The sequence below is a fragment of the Lontra canadensis genome, unplaced genomic scaffold (genome assembly GCF_010015895.1).
Source record: "Lontra canadensis isolate GAN:19392208 unplaced genomic scaffold, GSC_riverotter_1.0 scaffold14, whole genome shotgun sequence".
In the NCBI taxonomy this organism is placed as follows: domain Eukaryota; kingdom Metazoa; phylum Chordata; class Mammalia; order Carnivora; family Mustelidae; genus Lontra; species Lontra canadensis.
This window is the reverse complement of record NW_022631008.1, coordinates 8,207,053-8,232,004: the sequence shown is the minus strand read 5'-3', so window position 1 is coordinate 8,232,004 and position 24,952 is coordinate 8,207,053. Positions and strand designations below refer to the sequence as shown.

The 24,952-nt window shown below is 42.4% G+C and overlaps 1 protein-coding gene and 1 long non-coding RNA gene across 5 annotated transcripts in view; one reads left to right on the top strand and one right to left on the bottom strand.

The window, feature by feature from the left end:
- BACH2 (BTB domain and CNC homolog 2) overlaps positions 1-24,952 on the top strand; it is a 352,486-nt gene that overhangs the window by 83,422 nt on the left and 244,112 nt on the right. For all 4 annotated transcript variants that reach the window (XM_032858135.1, XM_032858138.1, XM_032858136.1 and 1 more), the window contains exon 2: positions 12,101-12,213. In XM_032858135.1, the coding sequence (XP_032714026.1) occupies positions 12,205-12,213 (9 nt within the window). In that variant the 5' untranslated portion in view covers positions 12,101-12,204. The remainder of the gene's footprint in view (positions 1-12,100; positions 12,214-24,952) is intronic.
- On the bottom strand, positions 13,133-22,040 carry LOC116868092. The gene is made up of 3 exons (XR_004382737.1): positions 21,966-22,040; positions 21,314-21,364; positions 13,133-13,668 (listed from the first exon to the last, which is right to left on the bottom strand). It is a non-coding gene; the product is annotated as an uncharacterized LOC116868092 (long non-coding RNA).

The window sequence follows — 24,952 nt, the reverse complement described above, 5'->3', positions numbered from 1 at the left end:
CCGCTGAACTCTACTGTTTTTCTGAGCACCTTTTCATACAGAAATCTCTCTCTCTCTCTCTCTCTCAGACATAACATACACACACACAAGTTCTGAAACAGAAATCTAAAACATGGGCTATGCCCCCCACCCCTCCAGTGGATCTGACAGCCCCCTTTCACCTGGAAGCCACATCACTGCACTCCCAGGGCCTGCATTTGAAGTTTCTGTTTGGGGAGCTTTGGGCAACAGCAGGCCTGTGTTATCTAAGGAACTGCTGAGCCCATTCATCTGCTTTTCACGGCCCGCTTCCTTTTATTTTTAGCCAAATCCGTCAGGCCTGACAGGCGGGTAATTCGAGCCAGAGAAAGGGCAGAGCTCCAGGTCCTTTCCACAAAGCAATTCTTCTCCTCCCTCCTGGGAGGGCTCCAGACTTGGCCTGCTTCAGGCAGATGGATTTGTTGAGTCATGTGAGATCATTTACACAAAAACACAGTGAGGCAGTGGAAATTAAAAAAAAAAAAGAGAGAGAGAGAGAGAGAGCGAGGGTGGGGGAAGAGGAAAGAGGAGGGAAGCCAGGGGGAGTGTGTGCTGCCGCGGCTGCTGGGGAGCACAGGAATTTTGCAGCGAGGCAGCTAGACTGAGGAATGTTGTAGATTCATTTGTGTATAAGGTAATGTCTAGTTTACACAGCAGGGGGGGTGGGGGTGGAGGGGGTGGGGAGCCAAGCTGGGGAGGTTCCTCCAACTACTCGCCTGTATTTTAAAAGCAGAAGGGGGTGTGGGGGGAAATTTTTTTTTTATTTTTAATTTTTAAAGCAACACCCACCAAACAAAGACCACACTGTTGACAGCACTGGGTTCCAGTAGCAGTAAACTACCAGCAGAATGGTTTAGAGAAAATGAGTTTGCTCTGTGATGTAATACAAGTTTGCTTTGTCCTGACTCCAGCATGACTGAGGCAGCAGGGGAGGGAGGAGAGGAAAATTGGAACAGGACTCTCGGTTAATGGTTTCCAGAGATTATTTAGCAGGACTTGAGTGGAAGGAGGAAAGTGGGATAATATGGAGAATTACTTCGAGGTGTACCATAATTGCGGTAGGTAAAATAAAGTCATTACTATGGCTTCCTTGCTCAAGAGGAATTGAGCAATGGTTTTGAAAGGCCGCGGAAGGTATCATTTTTCCCTACCACAGTATCCCTTTTCCTCTGGCTTCTGGAACATTAAAAAAAGCCCAACTCTTGCATCATGGTAAACAGTATTAGCAGTTAGTGAATCAGTTTTGTTTACTTTTTATACCGCAAGCCTCTAAAACATTCCATTAAAAAACTGTCTTCTGCTCATTCATGAAACTCTTTTTCTTCTACAAATGTGCTTACATGCATTAGCTGTGCTTGGAAGCAGATTTTTCTTTCTTATGCTGGACTGAAAGGGTTCGGGAGAGAATCACGCCTGGGTTATCCAACCGTATGTTCTTTACTTGATGTAGTGAGAGTATGCTATGTAGAGGAAAAGAAATATTTTGAAATAGGTTCAGAAAATTTAAAATGGGAGAGGTTCAAAATACACACTATGATTACTTTCATTTGAGACCCATTTCTGCAATTCTACATGGATTTAGAGCCCTACTACGTACCTGTTATCCTCATCCTCCCGGGAATATAGGTCACCATCACTGTGCTGCCTCATACTGGTTGATACTGTAGAAGTTGAAACACTTTGCCATTTTTTCCAGACTTAGATATATTCATATTATATATATAGTTTTAGTAATCATAGAACTTAGCTCATAAATTTCTTCTGTGAATACTCACCACTGAGTTTTGATAGGAAGCATTCAGATCACACCTTTACCTAGAATAACACGGCACTCACAATGGTGCTGAAAATAGCCTAGTCTAATATCAAAGCCACTCCTGTTTTCCAGGCAGCTCTAATGCTCTAACTCTGCATACGGACAAGGTAGATTTCATTTATTTTACTCGAAGGGAGAGTGGGTAAATTTGGGGGGTTGTTAATTGTGCACGTTTTGATTATAGGATATCAACATTACTGTTCTGTGATGGAGAGTTGTCATTATTTTGGATGATCCCGCCTGCTTACCTGTGCTAGAAATAACAGCATCTACAATGAAGACTTAAATGGGTCGTGATGCCTAGATTTTCCTTGGGACTCTGCATGAGCCCTGTGATATTCTTGATATTTTTTTAAAAAGGCATATTTGTCATAGAAATTTAGTTAACATCTTCTAACTAAACATGTATGTATGTTGCTTAGATAAATGTGGTCACTGTAAACATCAATATGACCTGAGATTTTGTTTTTATTTTGAAATGGAAGCTTTTTTGTTTGCAAGTTCATTAAAAAGTGAAAACTGTTTCTGTAACAAAAACAAACAAACAAAAAGATTTGTCATTATTTTAAACCTATCCACATCCTTGAGTGTTCCCTCTACATCGGGGTTTCTCAATCATTTTGGACTAGGTAATTCTTTAGTATGGGGGGTGGTTTTGTGCTCGATAGGATATTAGGCAGCATCCTGACCTCTACCCACTAGATGCCAGTAGCAGTCTCCCCCAGTCATGACAAAAAGGAAGAAAAAAAAAGGCCCCATGCATCACAAATGTCCCCTGGGGGAAAGTCAACCAGGCTCAAAACCAGGGCTGTATTCTTTTTTTAATTTTTTTTAAAGATTTTATTTATTTATTTGACAGACAGAGATCACAAGTAGGCAGAGAGGCAGGCAGAGAGAGGAAGGGAAGCAGGCTCCCTGCTGAGCAGAGAGCCCCATGTGGGGCTCGATCCCAGAACCTGGGATCCTGACCCAAGCCGAAGGCATAGGCTTTAACCTACTGAGCCACCCAGGCACCCACCAGTGTTGTATTCTTACCTTGGTTTGGAAGTTCACCCTTTATCTCCTGAGCTGGGCACTCAGTTACTTCTGAGATTGACTTTAAGGCTATAAAGTAACATTTTCCCTCCTGCCCTTCATCCTAAAAGCAGGAACCCCAAGTTAGCTGAAGTTTTGCAAGGCTCAAGCAGGGGTGTTGTGGGGGAAGAATTTTCCTCCCCAAAGACCTGCAGTTTTGTCACACAGAGCAGTCTCTCTATCAGGATGCCAGCCTTAGCAGGTGGAACCCTTCAAGGCCACGCAGCGACTTTCCCAGAGCCGTTCAAGAGGAAGTGGCCCCACCGACTGAGCTTGGGGATGTTGACACAAGAAGAAAGAGGACTTCTGTGCAGGGACCAGAGCAGAGAGCCTAGGCCACAAGTTCAGTGGCTCTCTGCAGGCTCTCTGCCTTCATATCCAGCCCCAGAAAGAGGGAAAGGAGGCGACAACAGTTCTTTCTTTGGAGCAAAGCAGACATCCTCCCCATCCCAATGGCTGTGGTCTCAGAAGCTGGAACTCTCGTTAAACAAGGAATGTGGAGCTCTCCACAGGCTAAGGCAGGCATAAATTTCCTCTGTTTGTTTTGTGAGGACTAGTGTCGACTGCTATAATGAGATCAGAGGATACCCCAGGGACGAGGCCTCCAGGTCGGCTGCTGGAGCCATTTTCTGTGGCTGTTCTCTTGGCTGCTGTTGAAGAACGCCTTGACTCCACAGACCTCGATTATGATGTGGGGAGGTGGCTATGCCCTTCTTTCATTCTTGCCTCTCCGAGGCTACCAGAAGGTCCGCGTGCAGTCATCCAGTTCTAAATCATGGAAAAGCTCTTGGAAGGCAAATTGCTTTCCTCAGAACCGAGGACAGCCCAGGCCGTGTGTGGAAAGTGCGATCTTGTACAGGGAGGTGACTGTTTCCTTGGGAAAATGCCTGGACTGCTGATGCTGGCTGGGCCACCCCTATGCTCTTCCTCCCTCAACATTGCTCCGCTTTAGGAAGAGTTAAGGTGTGCATCACAACAACGTAGCATATGCTACAAAGAACAGATTTCTGGCTTTAGCCTGAATTGTAGCCAAATGGCCCTTTCTGCGACCTAAAATATGGCAGAATTGAGTTTAGGGAACTTCAAACTGGACATTTCTGGCAGAATAATATAGACTGCGCTGGTATAGCCTGACCCACTTCTAGCCCCATATGCCCGCCCCACCCACCCAGAATAATCCTTAGGTATGTTCGATGAAATAGAAAATACCGAGAATTTACAAGGGGAGTTCCCATGAGCCAGAAGACATTCATGCCGCAGGCTGTGATGGTTCTACTCCAGTGGGAACTGTTTGCCAAAGGGGCAAGTAGAATTTCCCCTAGAGTCTGCTTCAGGCTTTGAGTGTGTGTTTGGGGTGCAGTGGTGGGAGATGGCAATCCAAGGTTACATTGTTTAAAGAGCTGTAGGGTCTGCAATTCTGTTACCTCCATAGTACAGGAACTTCCGTTGTTTTTTTTTGTTTTTTGTTTGTTTGTTTGTTTTTATATAGACACTAAGCTGGTTTGAGAGCACTGAAAGCTGTAGGGCTCCGGTAGAACCAAACACTAGATCCCTCTGGAAAGGTTAACCACCCAGGACGTGGTCCACCCTCAGCGAGAACAAGCCACAGGAAGGAGAAGCTGGTATTGGGAAGCACAGAATTAGAGCCTCAGGAAAGCGAAGATTAACAAATAGTGAATCCCTGAGACTGCTTTTGACAAGGTCCCACCCTGCCAAATTGAGCTTTCTTCTGAGGATTAATGAAAGTCTCCTCCCAGAGGAACAAGGCATTACACCCAATCTGGTTTACTAAGCAGAGGAGTTTCAGTTGTAAGCACCAGCCCCCAGTAAGGCAATTGCCCCTCAATACACTTGTCCTCAAGGCGTTCTTGAGAATATTTAAATTCCTTCCTTGCAAACATTTTATTGGAGAGATAGCTGGTTCCCTTGAGCTTCTGTAAAGAGATACCTTTCTAGCGATTTCCTCTGCCATTGGTTGCTTTTCAGTAGGTCATTCTGAAGTAACCAGCTAACTAGACTTTCTGTTAAATTATTTTAGCTTCTCGGCAAATCACAGGAAATGTGTTTGCCTGAATTGTTAAGCAAACCCCTCAAGGGAGAAGGAAGCTGGAATTGTTTGAAGGTCTGCAGGATTTCTCTTTGAAATCAAAGAAACCCAGGGGTAGCCAGGCATGGTTAGTAAACTGTCTTAGATGCCCAGGGGGTAGTCAAGCATGGTTAGTAAACCCTCTTAGATGAATACAGGCCTTCCCAATCCATAGTGGACAAATGGATAGGGGATTGCCTCGGTCTCTGGGCAGCTACAAGTGCAACCCGACCAGCGACATGCTCTGTTGGCAGACACGAACTCAGGATGTTGAAGGGAAAGCAGGCTCCTTTACTTATTAATAGGGTGATGAAATCTCTTACATTTAATTTTTTCTACTGACGCACACACAGGGTACCCAAATGTACCCTCTTGACCTAAAAGCAATGCCATACATTTCAAGAGATATTCCTTCAATATTTTATTCTTAATTTGTGTTTTCTTCTTTTAGTCTCAAAATATTCTGGCCAAATAAGGAGTAGATATACATATTGACATTAAAGCATGAGAAGGGGGTAAGTGGAAATAGGCCCAATTGGGGCCAGATTCAAGGAAGGTCTTCCTGAGTGTTTGTCTCAGTGAGGGCTGCTGTAATAGAACACCACAGACCGAGTGGCTTAAACAACGGTTTATTTCTCACAGTGCTGGAAGCTTCGAAGTCCAAGATCAAGGTGCTAGCCCATGTGGTCCTCGTGAGAGATCTCTTGTAGAGGGTTGACTTCCTTGTATGTCGCATACAGCAGGGAGAGGGGGAAAGAGAAAGAATCACCATGAATCCAAGTTCTCTAGTACCTCTTCTCACAATGGCACTAATCCCATCATGAGGGCTTCACTCTCAAGACCTCATCTAAACCTAATTACCGGGGCGGCTTTATGGCTCAGTGGGTTAAAGCCTCTGCTTTCGGTTCAGGTCATGATCCCAGAGTCCTGGGATGGAGCCCCACGTCGGGCTATCTGCTCAGTGGAGAGCCTGCTTCCACCTCTGTCTCTGCCTGCCTCTCTGCCTACCTGTGATCTCTGTCAAATAAATAAATAAAATCTTTTAAAAAATAAATAAAACTTAAAAAATAAATAAATAAATAAACCTAATTACCTCCCCAAAGCCCTGCCTCTTAATACCAACACATTGGAAATTAGGCAACATATGAACTTTGAGGGAGTATAAACTTTCAGTCCATAACAATATATAACAACATTATAATTAAATTTTGCATGTTTTGAAAGCACACTGTAGGTAGGACAGTGGGACAGGTGCTGGTAGTTTGGGCATAAAGCAGATATCTTCCCTTGGAATACTTAGACTCCTGTAGCGTGGTTGAGAGGTAAACCCCAACCGTGTGATTGCAAGCAGCATGAAATGGTGCTGAATAGTGATGGGAAACAGGGGAGGGAAAGGGCCTCATCTCTCTTTAACACCATGCATTAAACACTTTCTTCATATTATTCCATTTAATCTTCAGAACAATCTTAGGGCCTACAAAGAATTTACCCCAGTTTTATGGAGGGAGGAGTAAAGACTCACAGGGGGTTAGTAAGTTGCTGAAATCACATGCAAAGAGGCAGAGTTGATACTCAGATGGAATGAGTTGGCTCCTGGGTCTTGCCTTGCCCGCTCTCCTGGCGGGCATGCTGAGCCCCCTGTAGCCACACCAGTATAGCCGTGGAGGGGTCAGGAGACAGATTGGGAGCCCCCAGCCCTGGAGAGTTAAAGAAACAATCCCCTGACTTACATGAAAAGCGTCTGATAGAAGATACAAACCAGCCAACCAAATCCAACCCCTTTGGGATTTCCGAAATGCTCACATAAATTGCCAACATTAAACAAGCTCAAGATTTTACATAATCTCTCCATTTTCTGGCTTTCTGGAATATCCAAAGCTCTGGGAACCTGTGCCTTGCTCCTACTTTTCTAGAGTTGAGTAGCAGACTCTCCAGGCCTCCTTCCTCCTCACTGTCTTCTCTGACCAGACCATCCCTTCAGCTTATTCCTCCTTGACCCCTGTAGGTCTCTGAAGCTGTGTCCCCTGCTTTACATGGTCACCTAGACAGGACAAGTAGGCTGAGCCAGGTAGCCCCTTGGGAGTTCTATATCCTGCCTTCAATTACTATATTCCTAAATCAGAGAGGAACTGGAAATGACCTTTTATAGAGTGATAGCCCTGAATCTGAATACTGGCTATCTTTACGTATGATTTCTGAAGTGGAGGAAACCCTCAACATGTGTGCGAAGTAGTCTCCTAGAAAGTGACGGACACACCGTCACTTGGCACTCTTACTCCATCTCGTCTGGCTCTCGGGGCAATGTTTCCTGCTACCAGTGATGTCTCTCTTCTTTATAATTTATAATCCTCTCGTTTCCTCTTCCTTATCACCATTTCTTGTGGATCCATTGGTCTCATGCTAGTCAAAGTTTCATAAAGTTAATCATCAAATTATGTGACCTGTCCTTGGGGATGAAGGGCCCTCACGATGCCTGATGGGAAGATGTTGTCACCCTTCTGACTTGGGTTGTTTGTTTTCCATGGCATACTATGAAGGCAGGGTGTGGGGGCAAGATAGAATGGCAAACGTTCTGTCTCTTGGGACAAAATCATGTTATGGCATGTTTGCTGCCTAAATGTGAGGGTGGTAAGGACACCAAGGTCTTGAAGAACCAGAGACATATGTCTGGGGATGGAGGAGCAGCCTGCGGAAAGCTCCTCAGGGAGCTCTGCTCTGATTTCCTCTGCTTCTTCTGCAGAAAGAAAGGAAGGAGCCAGCCATGTGGGAGGTATGTGTGCATTTGGAGAAGGGGACAGGGGACCATTTGTTGCTTTACCTTTGGATCCTTTAATCCCAGCACCATGCTCCTTATTGTGGAAGAGAGGGATTGGACTGTCTGTAATAGAGTGGTCTTAAATTTATCCAGTCTTGTACAAGGATTCCATTCAATTGAAGGTTGTTAAGATTTTACTTCAGAGACATGTAAATTATTCCAACTCATAAAAACAGGGGTGGGTGAGTATGAGGGATATATCTCTCATCTCTTTGTCTGATTTCCCAAGCCCTGAAGTCCTAGATTTAGAGAATTTCCTGTAGACTTTCATCATCTTTCCTTTTCCCTTTTCCCTCCAAACCCTGTTTGTGTCTTTATGACTTTGTTTAATCCTTCCTCACAAGTTCTTGGGTTCTTGTGCTTGACCCCCTGCCTACCTAGGCTGGGGATTTGGTGGTAGGAGGGAAGGAGCAGGAGGCCATTCTCCAGACTGACGTCAGGGTACATTATATCTAAAAGCCAGCCAGACCATTAACCTTACGAGTGTCCTGTTGGCTCCTGTGGGCCTGTTTCCCGTAGGAATTAGGAATGCCTGAGCAGCCCAGCTTTGCATTATATGACAAAAGCCTTCTAAAATGCACATCTTGGAAGGGGGTAGGGAGAGTTGGATCAGGAAGAAAAGCCCAACTGATCATACTCCATTCTATATTGGCGCTATTAGTTGCATTTTCAAGGGCCAAGAAACAGCACTGTGCGTGCACGCACGAACAGCTCCTTGACACATACAAGAGTGTCAAGAGTAAGAATAACTTCTCTAAAGAGTACTCTCGTGAGAGTAAGGAGACTAGAGTAAAGTTGGCTTATGCTGTTCTCACCATACCTCTGTAGCACATTATCAGTGATTCAGAGAAAACAGATTTTTCTCTGTGGTAGGTGGAAGCTGATGGTAAATAAATAGTGGAGAAACAAGTAAGTCCAGTCTTAACTTTGCTTCAGCTCCGCTTGCTGACACCCAGAGAAGCCGTAGGATGTGGTGGTGTCACCAGGAGCCCAAGTCTCTCCTTGTCTCTTCTGTTAGTGTGGACCTGGCTGGTGAGGGACACTTGTCTGCATCGCTGGGCCTGTTTCTAAGTGTCTTTGTTTGCTTACTTGCCCCTTCATTGTCTTCTCTCTTTGTAGACTTCACCTTTTCTGCTCATTCTCTCTTTGATCCCTTCTTCTTGCTCTGTCTCTACTTTTCTGCTTACTCACCCTTCTACCCACCTGGAAAGATGAATTACATTTCATTAACCTTTCCAAAGCCTAAAGGTGACCACAGGCTTTGTTGCCCATTGAGCTAACTCTGTTAGGATCCACTGAGTGGAAGTCACAGATCGCTTCTGGGATTGGCTTTCTCCAGGCACCCTTTGAAGGTATCTGTACTTGCCTTTTGTTTAGTATCAGAGGAGTCCAACTTCGCGAACGATTAAAAAGAAACATTCAAAAATAGAATAAAGAAGAAAACTCCCTTAATTCCACCATGGTAATGCCTGTATCTTTTCCCCTAATGCTTTATTTAAGATGCAATCTCCTTTTTTAAGCTGTAGATTTCTCTGAGCCTCTAAATGGAATTGGCTGCAAAACCACCAGGTTCTCTCTGTTTCAAAGGAGATTTAAAATACTTGGTAGAACAAGGCCAGTCTTTTTGGTTGCTGGCCAGAAGTGAACTGACCCAATTTCTAAAACTGTCATCTGTTTGCTGAGGTGTTTTCAGTTAATGATGGTGTGTGTGTGTGTGAGAGAGAGAGGGGGAGAGAGAGAGAGAGATTAGGAGAGGTATTTTATGTGTAGGCTTTGTACGTATTTTAATTCTGTAGTATCTTGAAATGAAGCCACTTGAAGCCCAGGGTCTACTGCCTATGACAGCATGACTAAGAAGAATTCTTTTACTTCTCTGAATCTGGTTTCCTGATTTAAAAAACTACCAGTCAGATCAGTATCAGTATTCAGAGTATTCATAGAAAAGTGCATTGTGCAGTTTTGAGCACTATACAGCTGTAAGATACTCTTAACAATATTTTTCCAAAAGATTTACAGTCCTGGACATTAAAAGGTTTTTTTTTTTTTAAAGGCAGTCTGCAATGATTATGAACACTGTGTTTAAGACTATATGTTAAGAGTCTACATCATCCTAGGCTCTGTGAGAACAAAGAAAAAAAATCGTTCATAGTATTCAAGTACTTTCTATGTGACTAATATTTCCCTCAAAGAGTTTGTACGTTGACTCTGTTGTAGAACCAACATACATGAAAATAGTGTAAGAACACTTGGGGTGGTGGGGAACAGAGGGGAGGATCCGTAATGACTTCTGTGCCAACTGTATCCCCAAGTTCTGAGGGAATGGGGACCGTGGCATGATTGGAGCTGGGTGGAATTTCCCTGGGGAAATTATGTTCAAGAATCCTTGTCTGTTTATTATTATCTTCTTGTGCCCACCTTTCCTGTGTTGATACCAGTGTGTACAATTTAATGGAATTGTGACATCAGGCATCTGTGCAAGGCATTTGGATAAGTTTCCCAGTAAAGTGCTGGGCTGTAGGCTTTAAGTGGATTGAATTACATACATTAAAAAGGAAACAGCATGTATAGAGTTCTACTTGGAAACAGAAATGTATTAGCATCTGCTTCTGAAATTCAAAGAGTAGAAGTTACATGCGTAATTTTCTTTGTCATTATAAGATTGGTTCGCATTAGATACTGAATTTTCTTGACTTTGAAGCAGCAATCGATTACTCAGGCGTACAAGACATCGAGAGGTATTTGGATGTATTTGGGCTACAAAATCAGAATCCCAAAGAGAGAATTCCAGGGTCTCTCCATGCTGTACATCATTCTTAAAATATGTTATTGCTGTGACTCAATGTGGTATTTTCTTTGGAATCTATGTGTGTCAAATAGCCAGGGAGTGATCTGTAATTTCCTCTCCCTATCTTCTGATTTGTGCAAGGAATTTAATAATCTTATGTTCACAGAATAGTAATGTGTATGGGGTAGGAGTTTATCTTTAGAAAATATATATTACAAAGTCATTTTCTCGATGGTGAAAGATGTTAACATAAGGAATATAGCCTTGGACTTCTCTGTGTCCTCGATTCAGCAGACACGCCAGGACCTCTGGTCACCCCCCACTAGACAAAGGCTGAGTGCTAAGAACTAAAAGTGATGATGCTGAGCACGATTATGGCAACTTTTTTCTTTTCTTAGCGAACAGTTTCTGTATCATTATTATATATTATTATTAAAAAGAATATATATTTTAAAGCACTGCAGTTCCATTTAAACCTGTAATTCCAGTCTTTAGGGAAAGGTTCGGATATTTAAATCCTTCCTAGATGCAACCAGAAAAAGTAGCACAGAAATAAGATGATTACAAGGAACCTTACAATGTTTGGCTCTCCTTTCCAAGTCACCCACAAACATTGTTCAGAAAAAAGACTACAAATCTAATTAAGTGGTTACAGATATTTTCTTTATTTTTCCTTAATGGTTGACACATTAAGAGCTCTGGAGCTGTACAAATAACAATTTCACTCGAAAATGTCACTCAAGTGAATCAAAAAGCCTCCCTAAATAACCCATCAGAGGGGATGTTGAGTCGTCTGGTTCATTTGGCTCATGGAAAACTGACCTCCTAAATTCCCTTCTGGTAGGAGCTCTACTACCTGGAGAAGGTCCTATCTGGAAGGTCCTATCTGTTGAGCCTGGCATTGTGTAGTCAGTCTTCAGCAAATGCCTCTCTCTTCCTCATAGGCCGCAGGGGAGGCATTGAGATCTGGCACAAAGTAAGTACTACTCACATGCTAGATCCTTTCCCCTCCCAAGAAGGCTGAAGCCTGAGTGGGAAACTTTTACATAAGCGACCCCTCTGGGTTATTGATCCCTATGTCCTCAATACCCTGCACTTCGTAAGGGCGAAAAAATAGTTATTGAAGGAAGGTTCTTATTCTGGTATGTTGATACCTGCTCTGAGTATATGATATCCAGCTTTTCCTTGGCCACTGGCATGTCTAGTGTCTGTGACCCCAAGACTTCTGATTTGAATCTCTAGACCTGTACTGTCCAGTAACATCGCCACTAACCACACGTGGATCTTTACATTTAAATTTAATTAAAATCACATACAATTTAAAATTCACCTCTTAGTTGCACTAGCCACATCTCAAGGGATCAGTAGCCACATGTGGCTAGTAGTTACCATACTGGACCGTACAGGCAGGGAGCATTGCCATCATGGCAGAAAGTTCCACTGGATGCGGGACTGCTCAGGTTTTCCTGAAGCACCCGCTGATGGATTTCCTCTTTGTGTTTGCAGTGCAGCTATCTGCTTCAGGAAGTGAAGTCTACAGTAACGAGGAGAATCTTTAAGAGCTGCCTCACACTGTGACATGTCTGAGCCCTTGCTCCGGTCCCTGCAGCATGAACAAGGTAAGAGATACTTTTGAGAATCAGCTTTTGTGTCTTCTTTACAGTACCATGATTCTTCTGGGTACATAATGCCTTCCCACAATGTGAGAAGGTTGCTTCTCCTGCCACAAGCATTCCAGAGGTTGGAGAGTGGGGGGACACCAGCGAGCATTGTTCATAGGCGGTGTCACAGGAGGTGGTGGCCGCACTGTGGTTGTAATAGCCTTCTAGATGTGTCATTGTATTTGTCAGAAGCTTCTGAGTGGCTGAAATATTGGTTGTTAGTATAATTGCCTTGGAATAAATATTGAAAGATTGAGTTCTGAAGCCAGACTACCCGGGTTTAAATAACAGCTCTTCCAGATGACTTTGGGCAAGTGGCTTAACCTCTCTTGTCCTCCGTTTCCTCTCCTGAAAAATGCTGATAAGAGTACCTTAACAGGGTTATTAAAAGGATGAACGTGAGTTCATATGTACACCAGTGCTTAATATAGTGCCTATCTACATTACAGGCATTTGATAAATATTTGCTGTTGTTGTTTCTGATGTTGAGGACAATGTTGTCCCTTAGATGTCCTTGTAGGAGAGTCTTAAGTGCATCTGCAACTTTTCCACATATTCCTTGAGTGACTGAGCAAGTAACAATTGATTACAAATGGGCACTCAGGGATGAACAATGAATGAGTCTTAGGTTTTGCCTGCAGCAGGTGACAGGCTTGGGGGTAGTGTGGCTAGTGTTTTAATGAGATGCGTACCAGGAACTCTGCAAGTACAGAAGGAACAGCCAGCTTTGGGAGATATGGAAAGGACTGTAGAGGAGGTGACATTTTGAGTCAGATCTTGAATGATAAATGGCCATTTCTTAGACATAGAATAGGGCAGGGCATTCCAGGTAAAGGAAACAGGCTATGTTTAGGCACAAAGCATACGAGAAAGTCTGGTGTGTTTGGAGAAAGAAGAACTTGGTACAGCAGGATATCTCAACACTGTTAACATTTGAGCTGAGTAATTCTTTGTAGTGAGAGGCTGTCTTCCACTTTGAAGGATGTTAAGTAGCATCCCCTTTCCCCCACTTCAGTCCAGCCAACCAAAAACTTTCCCCAACATTGGCCAGTGTCCCTTAGGGGAACAAAAATACCCGTGGCTGAGAACCACTGCACTGGGGGAAGATGGTAGATATGAGCCCAGAAAACGAGGTAAGGGTCCAATTCTAAGAGCCACTGAAGGATCTAATACAAGAGAAAGACATAGCCAGAGGCCTACAAGAAGAGGTAAATTATCCCCTTCACGATGGATTGTGGTAGAATTAGACAGTGCTTTGAGACAGTGTGTCTTCAAAAGTTATTATGGAATCCCTAGGCTTTAAGAAAACCCATTTAGTTTGTTGAAAGTCCTTTACTAAAACCCCCTTTCCAGGGGTGATTTTTTTTCTCTTGGCCTGTTGTCTGGCCTTCTCGTGCTCTCTGCTTCACCCCACTGGAAGAGACCAGAAAATAATACATGGTTTTTGAGAGATTTTCATTTGGCCAAGAGAAGAAAACCTGTTCTGACTCCCACCATCACCACAACACTGGCTTAAATACTTACCTTTAAGCAGTCTTTGAGAAGCGAGCTTTCGGAATACTGGAAAGTAGGCAGGTATTCCATCCCAAAGTCATGAATGGAGGGTGGGGAAGAGGAGGAGACTCATCACTGTGGTCGTTGCAAACCTTGGCGTCTATTAGTCAGGATTTGGTGTACTGAAACGTGAAGACAACTCTTGGGAAGTCTGATTGGTGGACATAGTTTGCTATGACAGCCCTGCCTTAAGTTTCTACAGGGCAACTCAAGACCTGATGTCATGGTTTGGCTCTTGATATGCAGCTGGGAACCAGACTCCTCAGACATTTCAAGTGTCTCAGTAGGTGTGTCTGTTGCTTGGGAAGGTGTGTTCTGCCTAAGTGTCCCAATGAATGCTTTATTTTATGTTATTTTAATTTAAAGTAGTGATTAAGCATGATGTGTAACTTTCATAGGTCAGCATTTTTCTTATGGTTTTCTTGGCATAAGACAAAGAACACACGACCCTTTGGGGAGGAAATAGATCTCAGCTTAAATAAAACCAGACAATCATCTCATCAAGTAGGATATGTGAGTTAGAATGTTGGAAATATTTCTGTGGGTACGGTTGATTTTCCAAGTAGATCTGTTTCTAGAAAGCTGGAGAGTTTTGAATTGTGCACTTTCCACTTGCTTGGACATACAGTTTCATAAATCTCCTTCCTTCCCAAACCCCAGCTAGCGTGTGGGACACTTGAACTGTGGAGATGTCAAGTTGGAGGGCGGCACAGTGTTCTAAGGTCCACTGTGATTCCTGTGAAGTGATGGGGCGATTGTGATTACAGTGAGCCATTGACATCTCTCTTTGGGGTTATTTAGCAATGATATCACTAGAAAACAACTGAAATGAGCCCCACGGCACAAGACACTGACCGTTTGACCAGTTTAACCAGGCTAACCTGATGGTGAACTGCTGTCCACCAAGTAGTGGCTTCTCTCCCCACATTCATGAATTTCTGTCTGTGGCAGAGTTTGGGGTCACACCAGAAGGGGGTGCAGTTCTGGGCCTGAGACAGCTTGCCCACCAGTACATTTGTTTATACATAAGATTTCTACACAGCAGATCCCTCACATTTATTCACCTTTTTAATATTATAAACAGATTTGATTGGTTGTTCATTTGGGACTTATGTTCTAGCCTCACATGTTGAGGACACTGTGGGTGCAAAAGTTTCCCCAGGGTTCTCCTTTCCCTTGGCTCTCGTGCACACTTGGAGACCCATCTTTCCAGTTTCCATACTCTACTCAGATCTTTTTGCAAGTTCTGACTTTCTAATCTTTATATTGATCCCAAACTTTATCATCAGGATTTCACTATAAATTTTGTCAAAAGTTTTTATCCTCTCTACTTTCTCAGGCATTCTCTTGTTAATAAAGATAGATGATATAATACACATTGTTGCTGGTAAGAAGGGTTAATGTTTTACATTTGTGTTATTTACCTATCATCATGCTGTAAAGAAAGGATTTTAGTGTGTTACTTAAAAATCAGAGCCAAATGGGAGGCAAGTTGGACAGGATGGGATTTTGTAGAGACCACTGGGCAGGCTGATGAACATTGGGTACATGGAAGCCTGTAAGTTCACAGAGCCACGCTTACAGGACCCGTGTTCTGCTCTTGAAAGCTCTCTCTTCCTAGCAGCAACCTCAGAATTACAATTTTAAACTCTTTCCTTCGTGGTCATTATTTTCATGAAGGCATATCACTTGCTGTGGTCTGCCTTGAATTTATGAGGACGCCCCATCTGATTGAAAAATAATTGATTTTTCCATGGTTATACAGAACGCTCCCCTCCCCCCACAGTGAAAAGGAACCTTCTTGAGAATTGTTTCTTCCTTCTTATGTTTAAATACAGTCAGATCTGATTGCTGTTGCTTTGGACAAATGCCATCGCATCCAATGAAGTACAGCCCTGTGTCTTATCTCTCTTGGCGGGTGGATGCTACTGTTTTGCTTAATATCCACCCAGCAGAATTTTTTCTCTGAATATTTTACTGTGCCAGGTTTGAGGCAGTTTCACCTTGACACTCAGATCAATATCTCTATAGTCAACTAAAGAGTAAAACTGAAATTCAGTTTTTGCCTTCATTTAGAGTTTTTCTTACTTGGCTCCTCCTTACTATGAAGCAGTGAAGTTTGGAACTCATTACCCCCAGCTCTCCCCCCAGCATAGACATGACTCTACTTGACTAAACGTCACCTCCTCTAACACACACTTACCAAGGGTGTACTGGGTCCCACGCACTGCGCTTATAGGACACCAGTGAACAAAATAAAGGTCTTTGCCATCCAGAGCTTCTATTCTGGCCAGGGTAAGGAGAGTCAGCTTATTTCAGAGGTTTAATACATTCACCTAGGGGCACCTGGGTAGCTCAGTGGGTTAAAGCCTCTGCCTTCCGCTCAGGTCATGATCCCAGGGTCCTGGGATCAAGCCCCACATAGGGTGCCCTGCTCAATGAGGAGTCTGCTTCTCCCTCTGCCTGTCCCGTGGACCCCAACCCCACCTCATACTTGTGCGCATGTGCTCTCTCTCTCTCAAAAAATAAAATCTTAAAAAAAAAATGATCCCATCCTCATACCTGACCCTTGTCAGCCCCGCATCGGGCTCTCTGCTCAGCAGGGAGCCTGCTTCCTTCTCTCTCTGCCTACTTGTGATCTCTGTCTGTCAAATAAATAAAATTAAATTAAAAAAAGAAAAAGAAAAAAAATCTTTAAACATACACCTAACATGAAAATGTACTCAGTCAAGGTAGGAAAGAGATTATCCGGCTCTTTCAGACGCAGTGAAAGAATACATTTCTCAAGGGAATTTAAACAATGTGTATCAAAGTCTCAAAAATACACATACCTTTTGACTTAGAAATTCCATTTCTACAACAGTTACTCAAAGGCAGTTGCCATGGATGTGTACAAAAATTGAGGCAATGTGTTCATCGTATATTACAATAATAGTAATTTTTGGAAGGTAATAATTGTGGTATACAGTCATACAATAAAAATAACAGGGAGGGATGAAGGGATATTTAGTGACATAAAAAGATGTTTTAAATGAGTTGTAGAGAAGGCAAGTTACAGAACAGTATGTACAGCTGGATCATTATTTCCCTTTTCAAAAGACATACATGACTACACATACACATCAAAATGTTAAAAGCATTATCTTCTTTTTGCTTGTATGTTCTAAATTTCTTAAGCAATGTACATTCTTTCATACTAAAAATAATATATAAAAAAGACATTAGGTTATTTTTAAGATACTACCTTCACGACAGTTTTGGATATCCATGATAGGATGTTGTCCAGAACGTTAGCAGTGGTTTTCTCAGAGGGTGGGTACATGGTATTTCTCCCTTCCTTCCTTTCTTTCTTTCTTTTTTTTAAAGATTTTATTTATTTATTTGACAGAGATCACAAGTAGGCAGAGAGGCAGGCAGAGAGAGGGAGGAATCAGGCTCCTCGCTGAGCAGAGAGCCCTATATGGGACTCAATCCCAGGACCTTGGGATCATGACCTGAGCCAAAGGCAGAGGCTTTAACCCACTGAGCCACCCAGGCACCCCTGTATTTGTTTCTTATTTGAAAAAATACTTTTCTATATTTTTAACTTTCCTACAATGAGTGTTTGTATATGTGATTAAAAATCAGAAAAAACGCAAGTGGTGTGCCTGGGTGGCTCAGTGGGTTAAGCCTCTGCCTCTGGCTCGGGTCCTGATCCTGGGGTCCTGGGATCGAGTCCCGCATCGGGCCCTCTGCTCAGCAGGGAGCCTGCTTCCTCTTCTTTCTGCCTACTTGTGATCTCTGTCTGTCAAATAAATAAATAAAATTAAAAAAAAAAAAGGCAAAGGTTTTAAAATAAGTACCCCCTTAGCTGTGGTACAACTGGATAAGATATTTAGCAGACGGATAGAAAACCAGAGCCCTTGGTCAAAACGGAGATTGAAAGTCGGGAGCAATTCTATGTGACATATGCCCAGACAGGAGCTTTTTGATGTGCTCATGGTTTGGAGGCAGTAGTAAATAGAGCAACACTCTAGAAAAAGATATGTCCTTTGACTCAGTGACTCAAAACTTTTAAATGGAATTACATCCTCTTATTCAGTATGTGTCATTTCTTCATCCAGCTGTTCAAAAGACTTGGCTGATGTATACAAGTTTAGACCAGTGCTTCTCAGATAGGGTTTGGGAACGCCTGGGGAGCCCATTCACAGGCCACCTGCAAGGTCAAAACTACTTTCATAATAATGTTAAGTCTTTTTTTTTTTCTTTCCTCTCTCTTGAGTGTACAGTACAGTTTTTCAAGAGGCTGCGTGGCATCCAATGATATTCATCCAAAATGTCTGTTTTAATTTTTAAGATGGCAACAACCATGGGTAGAAAGAATTGATGTAGACAAAAACCCTTTAAGGTCTGCAGTCATTTTTTTTTTTTTAAGATTTTATTTATTTATTTGACAGAGAGAGATCACAGTAGACAGAGGCAGGCAGAGAGAGAGAGGGAAGCAGGCTCCCCACTGAGCAGAGAGCCGGATGTGGGGCTCGATCCCAGAACCCTGAGATCATGACCCGAGCCGAAGGCAGTGGCTTAACCCACTGAGCCACCCAGGCGCCCCTCGTCTGCAGTCATTTTTGAAGACGTCCTGAGATAGGAGTTTGAGAAGCCGTGGGCTAGCCCGTGCCTATGTCTTGTGTTTGGCAGTCCTTACTCTAGGAAGAAGCTGGACCTGGGGCTCAGAGCAGTGAGCGCCCTGGGTATTGTGTCACATCTGGTCTCACCTTCTACATCTTTAAGGATGTAGAATGAGCTTAGTCCTTATTTAAAAACAAAACAAAACCATTTTATGGAGTTCATGAGACTAAAAGGAACATCATTGGCACGAGGCCAGTGTAACACCCATGTTACTTACGTGTAAGTCAGATTCTGCTAAGTGGGGGAGGGACAGAAATGGCAAACCTGGACCTCCATTCTCTTCCATGTTTATCACACTGGGAAATTCAGTGCATTTTTAGGAAGAAAACAGGACTATAATTCCCTTCTGAGAGGTATGGGAATACAGACTTAAATGTAATGTAGTAGATGGTCAATTTGCTATGAAGTAGAGAGAAGACAAATTTAAAAGAATTAACTAAGTGTGTTAATGCTTAGTTGTCTTTAAAATGTATGCACGAGGGGGCCATCTGGGTGGCTCATTCTGTTAAGCAGCTACATTTGGCTCAGGTCACGATCCCAGAGTCCTGAGATTAAGCCCCGTGTCGGTCTCCCTGCTCGGCATGAAGCCTGCTTTTCCCTCCGCCCCTCACCCTGCTTGTGCTCTCTCTCTCTCACTCTCTCTCAAATAAATAAATCTTTAAAAATAAATAAAATGTATGCGTGTATACAACTCATTTGTGCTAGTAAATATAGATAAGACATACAGGCTATTTGAGAAATGCTTCGTACTTTATGTGGAAATCTCTCTTGATAATTTCTAGTCATTTCTACCATGGAAGCAATATCGATGCTTTTATTTCAGTACTGAGACCTCTCCTCCTTTCTGCTTCACGGAAACCCAGTTCAGTTGGTCTCAGCTCACCTCTGAATCTCGGAGGGGATGATGGCGGCGCAGCGGTCAGTGCCTACTTCTCTGAGAAGCAGTCTTTGTGGTCCGGGTGTGAGTGGAAAGTCTGAAGCTTTCTGTCCAGAGCAGTGGAGCATCAGATGAATCACACACTGATGCACTCAAGTCCGCACCGGCCCTCAGACCACGCGCGCGCAGGGCAGGGTTCACGTGGTTGCGCCGGGGCCTTCACTTGAGTGTGGAGCTTGTCAGGGGCCTGACTTAACAGCTCCCAATCATGTCAGAAAAGATGAAGGAGAAGCTGAACAGGTGGGAGGCAAATTAAGGCTTTGGAGTAGAAAGGCTGGACTTCGGGTTTAAGACAGTAATGACCCCAGCAGGAGAAGAGATATGTTTTGACACGACGGTAATATAATTTCAAGTCTGAGAGGCCTCGTTTTGAATCACGATAAGCCCTTTGAAATGTGGCCACCTCTACTGACCATAAAATAGGTTTCACTTGAATGAAAGAGGACATTCAGTTTCACCTTGGTTTTTTTCAGTGGCCCCTCACATACACTGTGATCGTTGGTTTGGGAATCTCATTCGTCCTTATTTCTGGCAGATTTAAAGAATAGTGCCTAGGATTTTCTTGACTGAAGCAAGTTTTGCTTTTTTTTTTTTTTTTTTTTTTTTTATATTGGTGAACTGCCCCATGCCAGCCTCCATGTGGAGCTTTAATTAAGTGTTGACCAAACCGGTGGGTCCTCGTTCTGCATCACCATATCTGCATCACTAAGCCCACACAGGCCCACGGCATAATTAGACAGGTCCTTTGGGCCTGGGATGTGTGCTGCGACCTCTTTCTTTGATGCTGGTGGTAGCCGGGTCCTGTAACAAAGAGGCCAGTTGATTCTGGTCTTTGTGAATCATGCAGAGGAATGCTTCTGTCTTCCAAGTCCTCAATCCTGCCCTTCTCCTCTCAATTAGTAGTCCTTAATGGGTACAATTAAGTTACATCTTATTTAGTTAATTGGTGATTGGGTGATTGGAAACATGACTATTTAGGTACTTAATCTGTGGTTTGTCCATCTTTAGAATATTAACAACTCAATTTGTCTGATTTTGCGAACATATCAGCTCAGACGATGGTATTGCTATGTATCCGGGGAAATGCATAAATGAAAGATTACTTCCACCCCAGCTTATTAATTTGAGTACCTAGTACTTTAAATTGCCCTTTTCCCCCTCCCTTTCTTGTGGTCCAGCTATCTTATTATAGCATTTAGCCCTTTGTTAGTATTCTTTCCAGCTTCCTTTTTTGGTCTTTTGTCTCTGTAAAATACTCCTAACATTGTTTTCCATGTTTTCAGAGAACATTGTATTTTTGCATATATGTGCATTTTTTTGCTTCATTCTTTTTTTTTTTTTTTAAAGATTTTATTTATTTCTTTGAGAGAGTGTGCATGCATGGGGTGGGGCAGAGGGGAAGGAGAGGGAAAGAATCCCAAGCAGACTCAGTACTGAGCACAGAGCCCCTAAGCAGGGCTCGATCCTCCAACCCCAACCCCAAGATCACAACCTGAACCAAAACCAAGAGTCGGACACTAAGCCAACTGAGCCACCCAAGTGCCCCATTTGCTTCATTCTTAAAAACCTCATATTTTGTGAAAAAATTAATAAATGTCCTAGAAGAGAAGAGATACCTATTTCGAGTATATAAAACTACATATTTTTGCAGACAGTCCTTAGTTAATGTTCAGAAGACATATTTCTAGTCTTTCATAAATGACTGTGTTTAGGTTTAGATGAAAACATTTAGATTTTATTAATCACAGCTTGTATCTTCTTCTAGTTTATTTGATTTTCTTTTCTTCGTGGAATAGTTTTATAACTTCTTACCACCCTCAGATTTTAATAAAGTGGCATTATCCTGAGAGGCCAGTCTCAGTTAGATATAAGTATAAGCAATTAATTAAGATAACCAACCTTAACCAGAGAGTTAGAGTGTCATCACATGTCACAGTGATCAAGAAGCACCTGTTAATTAGAACATTGAAGTAGCAATGAGTTTTAGAAGAAAACAAAGATTGGTTGAAATTAGCAATATCTGCGTGTCTTGTTTTTTCGTAAATCCAACCCATAAACAATTTGTTGTAACAGCTCTAGGCTGGCGTTATGGCATTTTGGATGGGGTCTGATTATAGCTAAAAATAGACATGTGTATTAAAGATCAGAAGAGGAATATTAAACAATTGAAATTTTGTGAAAGACTGATGCTGTTTCATTGTAATAATTTCCCCAAAGGCACATTAGTAATGCTGCTAAATACAGACTTTAATAGACTTTAATAGTGTGTACTTTAGAGGCCTGATACACAAAGGAATAATGTATAAAACATTCATTATGGAAAATTGCTACCTTTTTTATTTAATAAGAAATCTGTTGAAACAAAACTATTGCACTGCCTATGGCATTATGTTCCTGGTATTAGCAGGCTGGAGAATAATTGCTACCGTGTTCTACATGTTTCTCCTTACCTATTCTAATCAAGTTGTAGTCATATTTTCTTATTTGCTCCATGAATGCAAACGGGGGCTAAAGAAAAGCATTTGCATTGGTTGCACGCTTGTCCCATTACCTGTGTAATCTTGGGCAAGCACCTTAACCTCAGACTCCATTTCTTCATTTGCACATTGGAGATCGTTCTGCTTACATGGGAAGGTCAAGGTGGGCAAAGTAAAGGTCAACGCGGTGGAGGCTCCACATAATAGGCACTCAGTGAATGCTTCCTATTATGATTACTTTCTACATCTGTTTCTCTTTATTCTGGTGTTTCTACGGATGACAGTTGTTGGGGGAGCGGGAAGGGTGCGAGAGTAAGAAAAAGCAATTAAAAAGAAGCCTCGGTAAGCAGCTCTGTCGCCAAGCCTTGCATTGGATTTCAATTTGATTTTAATGTGCTGCTGCTGAGAGCCATGCTGTTGAAAAAGAAGAGTAAGAAGCAGATGCTCTGGGAAGAACAGTGGGGCATTTATCTCTTTTAATGAGATAACATCATTAGAGTGACAAAGTGCAGTGAATCGATACTCGAAATGGACTGGTGCTATCTTCCCAAAGTGCGGATTGTTATACTTCACAGCCTTAGGATCTGCTGAATCACGAATTCTGTCTTATCTGTTATTGGAGCCACCGACTTTGATCTCGCAGAACAGACGCACACCTTAGTGATCTCCACAGGAGCAGGAAAACGGACTAATTGGATAAATGAGGAAAATCCAGGGTGATTTATAAGTTGCCCTATAATCAAGGAACCTCAGAGAAAGGAGGTTGGGTCTCCTTTTTTTTTTCCCCCTTTGGCTTTAAATGGCTGCACATCCTAACCCTCGTCCCCCTCCACCCGCTTTCCTTGCTCTGTGTCTGCTTCTTGGTGTAATGTCAGAAACGCTAATCATGTCAGACCGTGACACTGACAGTCCTGACATTCACAACAAAGAGACAAGAAGGAGAGAGAGGGAGAGAGACCTCAGAGGGGGAAGGTGAGGAGAAGCAGCAGGGTAAGTATTTTTTTCTCTCACATAAAATCTGTAGCTGCAAAACCACCAAGGTTCTGGATGTATCACATCCAAGGAAAATTAAGGAAGGAGCGAGGTGAATTCTGATGGAGATAAAATTGGGCTGGGAAGATTTTGTGCTACTATTTTTCCCCCCTCTTAGATTTCAGTGTGTAGCCCACATTATAGTTACAGTGGCTATGATTTCTTCTCACCAAGAGGAAAAAAAAAAAAACATGCTGTTAAAATATTTTTTCCCTTTCTGTACCCCAGTTTTTCTCTTTGAAACAAAGCAAAGTTAAGCGCTGATCTTAGCAGGAAGCGTGTGCTCTCTAAGGTTTTCCATTGACCAGATTCCTATAGTTTAATCTGAACAATAGCTGCTTCAGGAAAGAAGTCATCTGTGAGAGATGTTTTTTGACCGTGACAAAGCTGACTTGAGGACTGTTCAGTAACATTCCCCTGGCTGCCTTGCCTTGGCCTCCCCAGCACCTGCCAGCTGCAGGAAAAGCTTATGCTACTGAAATTTGGAGAGCTGACTATGGCCAGGTCTTCCAAACACCTTTGAGGTTTCTCTCTCCCTCAGGTACTTTCTCCATTTGGAATTGTTCTGGTCAGTGGTCGCCGGTCTCAGTCTTGGATCTTGGATCCATCATGACCTGGAAACCTGCCGCCACATCTTCCATGTGTTTGGAATCCAGACGCTGGGATCTAAATTGAGCTCTGAGCACAGGCTGAATCATCTTAGCTTTTCTGTAAACATGAGAACCCAGCTGCCAGCTCGGCTTTTGAGGTATTTTGAATTAAAACTCTATGTCTTAGCTAGGATAGCCTTTTACTTTTTCATCACATGAGGTAAAAATAAATTAATTAAATGATCAAAAACTGAAAAACGATGTATTGATTCCATGTTATTCAACTTATGGTAAAGGAAGTACATTTTTTTATTTGTATTTGAGAGCAAAAGATGATGGTTACATAGTGACTTCTCTTCAGATTGATTACAAATAATATTGAGAACTCTGGGAAAACCTGAGATCTCTATTTACAATATTCTTGTCCTTAGCACCCAAGTAATACACTGGAGCCACTTGGGAGAAGTGTCCCTCTGAATTTACAAAATTGAAACAAATTTAAGTGAATTATAGCATAACATAATTTAAACTATGTATAGCAACCTTGACATTGTGGCTTATTTGAAATTCTTGAGGAAATTCTACTTCTACTGGCAGAGGAGAGTAAATTAGTACCTTGGGGAGGATTTAGGGGAATTACCCCAAAATATCTTCTTGTAAACTCACAATGTTTTTTGAACTTCTTTTTTATTCTAAAAATCTACATGGATTTTATACTGTTCTCTATGATGTGTTCATGTTTTCTAATTCATATAAAGTAACTTTAAAAATTACTTGCCAGTTTAATCACTTAGTTAAGTATTTTATCAGGTAATTTCATTATTATAATGAATAGGTCCTCAAAATTCAGCAGTTTGACACAATGAAAGTTTCCTTTCTTGCCAAAGTACCAGTCCAGTGTCAGTCTCTCTGGTCAGTGAACTGCTTTTATTCAGCAGTTGTTCAGAAATCCTGAACTCGGGCTCCTTCTATCTTCTGGCTTTACCAGATGTATTAGGTTTCCAGGATGCTATAACAGAGTACTACAAACTGGGCACTTCAGATAACAGAAATTTATTCTCTCAGCTCTGGAGGCTAGGAATCCCAAGCTCAAAGTTGAGCAGGACTGGTTCTTTCTGAAGATCAGTTAGTTGTCCAGGTCTCTTTCCTTGGTTTGTAGATGGCTGTCTTCTCCCTGTGTCCCTCCATACTGTCTTCTCTCTGTCCAAATTTCCCCTTTTTATAAGGACACCAGTAATATTGAATTAGGGCTCACCCTGTTGCACTAAGCCTCATTTTAACAATGACATCTATAATAATCCCATTTCTGAATTAACATCACTTTCTGAGATATTGATGGTTAGGACTTCCACCATCTGAATGTGGGGTAGGGGACACAGTTCAGCCCATAATGTCATCTTTTGAGGTTTTTGATTGTCTGCATCTGGCTGGTGGAAGAG